The sequence below is a fragment of the Cucurbita maxima genome, unplaced genomic scaffold, assembly GCF_002738345.1.
Source record: "Cucurbita maxima cultivar Rimu unplaced genomic scaffold, Cmax_1.0 Cma_Scf00037, whole genome shotgun sequence".
Lineage (NCBI taxonomy): Eukaryota > Viridiplantae > Streptophyta > Magnoliopsida > Cucurbitales > Cucurbitaceae > Cucurbita > Cucurbita maxima.
This window is the reverse complement of record NW_019272053.1, coordinates 134,090-144,434: the sequence shown is the minus strand read 5'-3', so window position 1 is coordinate 144,434 and position 10,345 is coordinate 134,090. Positions and strand designations below refer to the sequence as shown.

Genomic DNA, 10,345 nt, shown 5'->3' with positions numbered 1-10,345 from the left:
GTTTCCAAATCCTCATACAAGGTGTGTTTTAAAACGGGTCTGTTAGGAAGAGGTTTTCAAATCCTTATAGAACGTGTGTTTTAAAACGGGTGTGTTAGGGAGAGGTTTCTAAATCCTTATAGAATGTGTGTTTCATTATTCTTCCCATTCGATGTGGGATCTCACAATCCGCTCCCCTTCGGGACCCAGAGTTCTCGCTGGCACTCGTTCCTTTCTCTAATCGATGTGGGATCCCACCAAATCCACCTCCCTTCGAGGTCCAGCGTCCTTACTGGCACATCGTCTAGTGTCTGGCTCTGATACCATTTGTAATAGTCTAGGTCCACCGCTAGCAAACATTGTCCTTTTTGGGCTTTCCCTGTCAGGCATTCCCTTATTAAAACGCGTCTCCTTGGTATGAGATTTCCTTTTCAGGCATTCCCTTATTAAAACATATCTCCTTGGTAGAGGTTTTCACACCCTTATTAAAACATGTCTCCTCCCCAATCATGTGGGATCTCACAGCTTCATACCCAAATTTTGTAATTCAAATTCTGTACTTGTGTGTCGTGGCTGTAACACCAAAATAAATGAGAGATACATAAATGAATCGATGCTACATTTGAATAAGATTGTTTGAGAATAGAATGAATAAGAAAGGCTTAAAAGTATTGAAAGTCATTATTATACCGACAAGGTGCACCTTTCTTTTCGATGACTCAATCATAGAAACTCTATAGTTAAGCGTGCTTTACTTAGAGCAATTATATATTAGGTGACCTCTTAGAATTTTTCTAAGATGCATGTGAGTGACGATAAAGGAATTGGTAACGTGACCATGCCGTAGGGTATACCGGGGGCTCTAATTTAGACATGTACCTTCCTTTACTCGGTGTCACATATTAATTGATTAATCACTAATGAATAAGTATGCTTGCATTGATTTTTTTCTTTACACCAAGAAAAGTAACCTTAATTATCATTAATATACCTACAATTTTGTGGTTCCTATCATAGGTCATTGCATCATTTTTCAAAGTTATATTGAATCTCTCCTAACAAAGGTTTTGCTAATAGTTCTTAAATTTCTACGAGTTATATCGTAGTGATTAATAGTTGTTGTAGCTCAATAAAACCGTTGATAAGAATCCTACGACTTCTCGAACAAAACATTATATTTTCATTTATTATGCATTAAATATAAATTGTCAAAGCCAAATTGTTCGAAGAAGTTAAGGTTGTACAAATGTTGGCTTATTAGAACCACTTGTTTTTCATCATCTAATTGTTCATTATTTGTCATTGACATATCATATGTTAATCTTACATTGACTCAGTCTTCATTGTTCTTTCGTTGATATGATGTTATGAAATGAATTCATGTAGTGTACTTTTATGATCAGATGAATTCACGTAGTGAGAGCTGTGACCCAATAAAGTACACATTCTTTTTCGGTGGCTCAATCATAGAAACTTAAAAGTTAACATGTTTTGCTTGGAACAATTCTAAGTTGGGTAACCTTTGAAGAATTTTCCTATAAAGCATGTGATTGAGAACAAAACATGTTAGAAAGAACTCATGTTGTTCTACTTGGATAATGTTTACTCTTAGAAGCGAGGAATAAATGACGTGACCATGTTGTAGCGGTTGTAGGAGAATGTCAGGACCATCTAGTGTTCGACCCAATATGTACGATTTATAACAACCTAAGCCCATCACTAGCAGATATGACATGACCATGTTGTAATGGTTGTAGGGAAATACCCGGATGCCTGGACCATCAAGTGCCCAACCCAATACGTACACAACCCAAACCATCTGATAGCAGATATTGTCCGCTTTGGCCTGTTAAGTGTCGTCGTCAGTTTCATAGTCTTAAAACACTTCTATTGGAGAGAGTTTCGACCCAATACGTACGTTTCATAATAGCCCAAGCCTACCGCTAACATATATTGTCTACTTTGGCCCGTTATGTATCGTCGTTAGCCTTATAGTCTTAAAACGCTTCTATTGGGGAGAGGTTTCCACACCATTATGAGAATGTTTTGTTCCCCTCTCCAACCAACGTGGGATCTCACAATCCGCCTCCTCCTCTTTGGGAGCCAATGTCCTCACTGGCACACTCCCTGGTGACAGAATCTAATATGATTTGTTATAGCCCAAGTCAACTACTAGCCAATATGATTTGTTTTGGCTTGTCACGTATAGCCATCAGCGTCGTAATGATTAATAATAATGACATGCATGAAAGTCTGTTTATTTATACTGACAAAAATGTAACAAGGAAGAAACTAATTGGTTAGAGATAGTCGACCTCTAATATACCTCGATCATGAAACCAGTCTTTCTATGTCTTGCATTTAAAAGGTTCGACTTTATCGATGTATCTCGATAATAAATTTAACCAATTATGTAAATAAAAAAATTACTAAAAATTTAATCAAAATATTTATATTTACAAATATCTTCGCGAGCAAAAAAAAAATAATAATAAATAAATAAAATAAATATTAGAAAATGGGGCAAAGCTATATGTGTAGGGAAAAAAAGTAGGTAAAAAGGAAAATGATAGAATTTATTATTTTCTATATTATTCAAAAGAATATGAAAGGAACCAAAATATCAAAGATATTGGACATAAAGTTGAAAAAAAAAAACTCCCTTTTTCACCTTTTTATATGCTTTGCCTTTCAAACTTTTTGACGGATCGGCGCAACTTTTATACGATTTTTGTGAGACCCGACGTCAATTACAGAAGGAAACAAAACATTATTTATAAGGGTGTAAAAACCTCTTCCGAGTAGACACGGAACAATATGCGTTAGCGGTGCGCTTTAACTGTTACAAATAGTATAAGAGCTAATTACCGGACTATGTGCCATCGAAGACCTTGGATTCCCGAGGGGTGATTTTGAGAAATTTGTTTCTTGTCGTCAAAATCTAAGAGAAATTTGATCACTAATCAAACTAAGAATATTGGAGACAAACAAATGTCAACAAAATAACTAACCGATAAAATAAATCCAAATTGAACGAACTTACAAGTTTTCCATCTGGTTTATAGAACCAAACCGTTCGATACTTTCCCATTTTCGATCTACAACGCTGATACCATTTTTAGAATACAAGTGGGACAGAAAGATCTCAACTTTAAGGATAATTTTTCTAGTCAAACCGAAAAATAATTGTGACGACGAAGCTCGTGTTTTTGTTTGAATTTTATAGTCAAGAGAGAAGACTCAATTTACTAGGCAATCTTAGTTGTCCTTTTGATGATCCATTTAGTTGTTTTGAATGTTCAACAAAGTTGACTAACAACAAATTCCAAAGGACAATTCGTACAAAGCCAAAAAGATTTCATCCAACAATTGAAAAACGTTTTTTTTTTTTTTTTTTAATTTCTAGATTAATTGTTACCTTTTTCTTTTATAACGAGTCCACGAGGACCTACCTCGACTCACGTACATTCAAAACTGAGTCGGGTCAAAATTTATCATTTCCCATTACGGAGATTGAAGTTCACTGAATTTGTCTCGAGAATGTTCCGAAAGTTTTTTTTTTTTTACCGAAAGCTACGTCTAATCCAACCGTTTTTAATATATTTTCCCTCCAAAATTGAAAAACATTGATTGTACCTCGGTTTTGTACTATTTAATGAAACAAACATGTTTAAAGTATTTAGAATGTTTTTCTTTTTACGTTTTTTTAATAAGAGTATAAGATGATACAAAAAGCAAGTAATTCTATATTGGGTGACCTTTTGAGCATGTCAGTGAAGACAAAACACACTGAAAGTACTTATGTTGGTCAGTGGAGAATCTTATTTTCACCATTTTCGTCTGTGGGGGATAATATTCTTTATTAGAAGCGATGAGTAAATTACGTGTAAATGTCTTAAGGATGCAGGAGAATGACGGGTCATCAGGTGTCAAATATATATTTCAAATCCCGATACGAATGTTATCTTGAACACAAATCGTTACATGAAATTAAATATAAAAAAAAAAAAATACTACCTCCAAATATAAAACTGAATAACGAAGCAAATTATCAGCAAACCACGTATGAACTTTCGATCCATCTTTTAGAAAAACGCTCCAAATGTACCAAATGAAAGAATCAGACATTTTCAGCTCGTTAACCCGTCGTTTTCATATAAGATAGGAATAAGAACACAAACGAGTACTTTTTAATTACGTAAAATACCCCTATTTTTTAAATTTGAGTGTAAATTTTTGAACACAACAACTTACCTACCTCTTTTTATTCTCTTTTTATCCATACCTAACCTATTTTGTCTTTACTTTTTTTATTTATATATATATTTTTTATTTTTTAATGTAATTTTTTAATATTAAAAAAGAAGTAATTTTTGTGAAGCTTTTTGAGATCTCAACCTTTTCCTAATTGTCGTTAAACATCATTGTTGGGTTTTTTAGACTTTTCATGGGAATATGCTGACCAATCCCACATGCATACTTTGAGCTCAATATTTATCTTTATAATTCTTTTTGTTCGGGTTTTAAATTTTCGAAGATACCCGTTGTACTACTCACTACAGACGAACACGCTATAAGATCGAACTGTACTTGACTCGGTTGGTGAAGTTTTATTTGAATTGAAAGTTTACCCGTTAGAAAATTACGCTTGTGAAAACTATTCGAACTAGTATTTTTAAAATCTTAGGACGAACCAACCTGCTTACTTAGGTCGGGAAACTTTTTTATTTCACAATAAGAGACGTGGACGATTATCCCTACCTTCTATAGTTCACGAGATTCATAGGTCGTCTCGTGAAGATCTTCGAATAGCTATCACTCGCTCAACTTCTTCATGTATTATGATAGTTGTATTGCTTAAAGGTACGGTCTTTTTTATGAATATTTTTATGTTGGAATTTAAATATTTGTTGAAGTTTAAAAAAGAAAAGTTTTTGAAACCCGTTCTTATACTACTAGTTTTGTAATTTTTTGTTTATGTAAATCTGAAGACAATTACTCACCGGTAGGAGTTCATAACTCACTCAAGATTAATATCATGTCGTATATAATCGTTCTAAGAAATTTTTTGTGATCGAGTCTTATACAAACTTATTATCATCCCACTCACATGTCTCTACATGAACGATTTTTGTCTTCCTTAACAAGCCTTCATACCTCATCTGCGTCACCTTCTTCATAGAAGTTACCGAGTTAACCCCTCAAGTCTAATTCTATGGTCGAGAATGGTGTAATAAGAAACTGGTCATGAGATACCTTTTTAACTATTACAAAAGAAACACTTATCGATAAAAGCTCGATAGGAATAGTTAATAGATTAGAGAGACGTCTAGCCCGTAAGAAGTTTCGGGAGTTACGAAGGAAACCAACCTCGAGCTCATATTAGTCATGAGTTGAGAATGAGAATTGAATTCTCTAAAACTTAATTTACCATTGTTCCTCGGTAGCTCAATGGTAGAGCGGTCGGCTGTTAACTGATTGGTCGAAAATATAATTGTAACGACCCACATCCACTGTTAGCAGATATTGACTTATTTGGATTTTCCCTTTCGGCCTTCCCCTCAAGGCTTTAAAATGCTTCTGTTAGGAGAAGGTTTCCACACCCTTATAAAGAGTGTTTTGTTCTCCTCCCCAACCAATGTGGGACATTACAATAATCCTCATACCTGATCGGGTTTAAATAATAAGGAAAAAATGTTCTTTGCTCCCTCACAATATAAATATATAATAAATTACACATATATATAGTAGCGGGGGCATAGATAGGGACGGGGGATATAATTTTCATATCGGATTCTGTTTAGCTAACGAAGAGAAATTTTTCTTCGCTCTCTCCTTCATTTTTCGCCTTGTTCATGGCACATTCTCTCGAAAGGACTGATCGAACTATTTATTTGAGATTTTATTCTAAACAAAAGAAAAAAAAAAACCAAAAAAAAACATCATCCTTAAAAATAACAAAACAATAATGATAATAAACATCCTCCCAAGCATGGAAATCAAAGCACACTTTTGTCTCAAAATGATTTAATAAATAAAGAACAAAAACACTTTGATAGAAGTTTTTTTATACTTAATTAGCCTTTACAAGACAACTTTAATCTTTGTTATTGCATTTACAAACATCACATAATGGAATTTTACAATAATAGCAACTTCCATAATTATAAGAATCTTCTTTATTTGTATATAAATCCCAACATATTTGAGTGACATTTTCAAATAAGACTGGGTGACATCAGTTGGAAAGGAGAACAAAATATTCCTTACAAGGGTGTGAAAACCTCTCCCTAGCAGACGCGTTTGAAAACCGTGAGATCGATGACGATATGTAACGGGCCAAAACGGACAATATTTTCTATCGGCGGGCTTGAACGGTTCGAAATGATATCAGAGCCAGACACTAGGCGGTGTGCTAGTGAGGATGCTGGTTCCCGAATGGAGGTGGATTGTGAGATCCCACATCAGTCGAAGAGGGAAACAACACATTCCTTATAAAGGGTGTGGAAACCTCACCCTAAGAGACACATTTTAAAACCGTGAGCCCGACGGCCATACGTAATAGACCAAAGCGGATAATATGCCCCGAATAAAGGTGGATTGTGAGATCCCACATCAATTGGAGAGGAAACAAAACATTCCTTATAAAGGATGTGGAAATCTCTCCCTAGCAAACACATTTCAAAACCATAAGCTCGACGACGATACGTAATAGACCAAAACATACAATATTTTCTAGCATTGTGATTGGGCTATTACAGCTCATGTTGGTCATGTGGGAATAGTCTTCACTCTTAGAACCACTTCAACAGAAGAGATAACATTGCACGAAAATGTCAGGGCAATCACGTGTCACATTTAGAGACCTAATATATTTAAATAACAACGTACTACAATTCTATCACCAATTAAATAATCATTTAATTTTAGAAAGAAAAATGCAAAAAAAAAAAGGAAAATCCATTAAATCATAAAAAATTACTCCAAGCTAATATCATAAAATTAAATCAAGCCTAAAGTGGCATTATTTTGAATGTCACACTCAAATTAAAGGAAATAATTACAAGGTACACTTAACATTACCAAACAAAAAACCAACAAATATAACTATATTTATCATATTATACACAAATAATTTATTATTTGCAAAATTATGCAGCAGAAGAATATGCTTCACTGTCAAATTAATATATTTGGAAACCTTATTATATCATTTAAAATAATTTTAAAATATGAAATAATAATTTAATCAAAACGACCATATAATATAAATATAGCAACATTAATTTCAAATGGTTGGGGTTAGTTTTGAAATTTTGAAAATTTTAATGTATAATTAATGTCAACTTTATATTACATCACCTTCTTTTTTAAAAATAAACTGTGACAACATGTTTCCAAACCCGACATTTTTCATAATTTTAATTTTTAATTAAAATAGTATTTACTTATTCGAATACTAAAAATGTTACTATAATACAATAGAGTCAACGTTAAAATTTAAAATTTAATAATAAAAAATAAAATCAAAATAAAAATTCCCCTCTTACCCTTCATTCTTTACTATAGTTTAATTACTTTAATTATTACCGTTGGGAAAAAAAATTAATAAAAATAGATCAAAAGTAATTTTAAAAAAATATTTATATAAAAAAATAAACGTTATATATATATTTTTTTTTATGGAAATATGAAAACGTTACAAATAAGCTTTAATTAAGGAGACCCTAAATTGCATTTAGCCAACCTAAGACTAATTCCTTTTAGAATAATTTTAAAGGAAAAATAAAAATAAAATAAATAAATAATATCTCTCTCAATAATGTCATAAGTTACATAATTAAAACAATTAATTAATTTTTTTTTATATAAAAATATGAATAAAAGTACATGTACAACCCACCCCATATGAACACAATCAATTAATTTAAGTAAATTATTTATTTAATTAATTAAAAAGTCTAAATTAAAAAAAAAAAAAAAAAATCCTCTCATTTTCCCATAAGCTGTAAAGAGTTGACTAGCTTTTAATGGAATCCAACGGTCAAGTTGGTTTTACCCTTTTTTTTTTCTCTTCTCATTAATTTCATTGCCTTTTATTTATTTATTTATTTGGCCTCCTTTAAATATTCTTATTTATCAATTTTTTAATCAAACAATTTATTTCCTTTATTTATTTATTATATATATATATATATATATATATGTTTAAAAACATTACAAGTGAGAAGACTTTGAGTGCTATTATTGGGGTTCCCACAATGAAGTTCATAATTTTCACAAAATAATAATAATAATAAATAAATAAAATAAAATAAAATAAAAAGTCAAATGTCTCTATTTTTTTTATTTTTAAACTATTATTTATGTTGTTTTATTACTTTAATTGAAACTAAATTAATTTTTTAACCTCAAATTATTTGATCATCCCATGTGCTATAATCTTGTTTATAGCTCAATTATCTAATCACATATATAGTTTATTTAACTTATCTACTCAACTCAGTGATAACAACCTCAGCCGACTAAAATAAATGAACGAAGTTTTTCGAGATGATTTATTTAAAAAAAAAAAAAAATTTTGAGACAACTGATTGTTCGTAGTAGTTTTGTTTCTAGGCCGGATGTAGGATTCTCGTAAATAAAAATGGAATGAATCTTCACGAACATATAAATATCAATTTCTCGCCAACAAGGATTAGAGATTGAAATTTTCAACTGTGTATTTTTTTTTTTGTAATAACCTATGTTGTTCCGAAGAGACAAGCGTACAATATTTGTCTTGCTCGTAGGAAAAATGCAATTGCTTGGGTTATATCAATCATTAAATTAAAAATCATATATATAAAATAGTGATCATTGGTTATTTCACAATTGTAAATGAAAGAAAAATTCAAATTTGAGACGAAACCCACCAATCATCGTTTGCCACGTGGATGATTCGATTCCGTGTGGAAGATGAAATCCAACGGCCATGAAGAAACCACAAAACAATTATCGACATTTGGTTCGTGAATCCAATTTGGAGTCACCAATAGTGATTGAATCTAAATTCGAAGTACTTTTACCGTTCATCCTATCCAACGTTACAAAACCATATGCTAGAAATGTTCGGGTTTTAATTTGATTTTATTGGAAGGGTAAAAAGGGGGAAAAAGAAAGTGGAGCCCACAAGAGGACGTGGTAATCACAATAGAAGGAGGGATGAGGCTTAGAGTTATATAAAAAGGGAAGTGCATTTAGAAGCCAATTCCTCACCCCTTTTCTCACACTCTCTTCTTCACCTTTTCTCCTTCATTTTCTGTTCTCCCAAACACTAATTTTCCCGGGAAAATCATTACATTTCTCGGGAAAACGCTGAGAAAATTCCACTTCTGGAATCGATGATTCTTCTCTGAAACTCAAAAAAAAAACCCAATTTTCTTTTTCCTGTGGAGAACAACTCGATTCAAGATGGGAAACGACACCGGTTTAACTCTGGAGGGGATCAAGAACGAGACGGTTGATCTGGTATTTTCTTTCTTCTTACTGATATTTTCTCGGGAAAATTAAAATTTTCCCGACCCCCAAACACCCCCTAGATATCAAAATTATACTATAAATCTGTTGATTATGGTGCTGATCTGAAGTTATTGATTGAATTTAGTACTCATTTTTGTGAAAATCTCACTGATTTAGAACAGAGAGAGAGTTTATTTTCCCTTTTACTTTCTCACCTTTTCTCGCCAGCCAAACAGATCTTTTTTTATTTTTTATTTTTTATTTTATTTCTTTAGGTGGATCTGAGCATGTGCAATACAGAAAAGAACTATCAGGGCTGTCTTTTTTTAAAAAATAAAAAATAAAAAAAATTAATTTTTTGATAATAAAAAATAAAGAAAATTAAAATTAAAAAAATAAAAAAAACTGGGAATTTATGGTACTCTCCGTGGTACTTTTATTTATTTATTTATTTATTTTTCTGAAAAAAAGAGGTTTTTTTTACATTTCTAACGGCTTTGACCCTACCTGACACTTACCCGACCCGTCTTGGATTCACCAAATTTTTTTATATATTCACGTTTTACCCTTCGTCTTGCCGATATTTACGACCAACGCGCCACCGCCGTCGCTGTGGGACCACACGCGCCTAGCACGTGGGTTGTTTTGTGTTAATTAATTAATTAATTTTTGTTGTGTCTGTGAGTGTTAATTTTTGGTTGTGGGGACCACTTGGTAATTGATAGTCAACGCGGCTGTGATTGGGGGTTTGACATCATCCCCGAGGGGTCGCCTGAATTTTCGTTCGCAAATATAAATTCTCTTGTCTTCTTTCCGAGTCCAACTCGCCAACTCGGCGGTGACTCACTTTTTTTTTTTTTTTTTT

The 10,345-nt window shown here is 32.4% G+C and overlaps 1 protein-coding gene across 1 annotated transcript in view; it reads left to right on the top strand.

Annotated features, from left to right (window-relative positions):
• Positions 1-9,223: 9,223 nt before the first annotated feature.
• The window catches only part of LOC111468582 (plasma membrane ATPase 4), a 6,668-nt gene continuing 5,546 nt past the window's right edge, over positions 9,224-10,345 (top strand). The window contains exon 1 of the mRNA XM_023113835.1: positions 9,224-9,489. Within this exon, the coding sequence (XP_022969603.1) occupies positions 9,433-9,489 (57 nt within the window). The 5' untranslated portion in view covers positions 9,224-9,432. The remainder of the gene's footprint in view (positions 9,490-10,345) is intronic.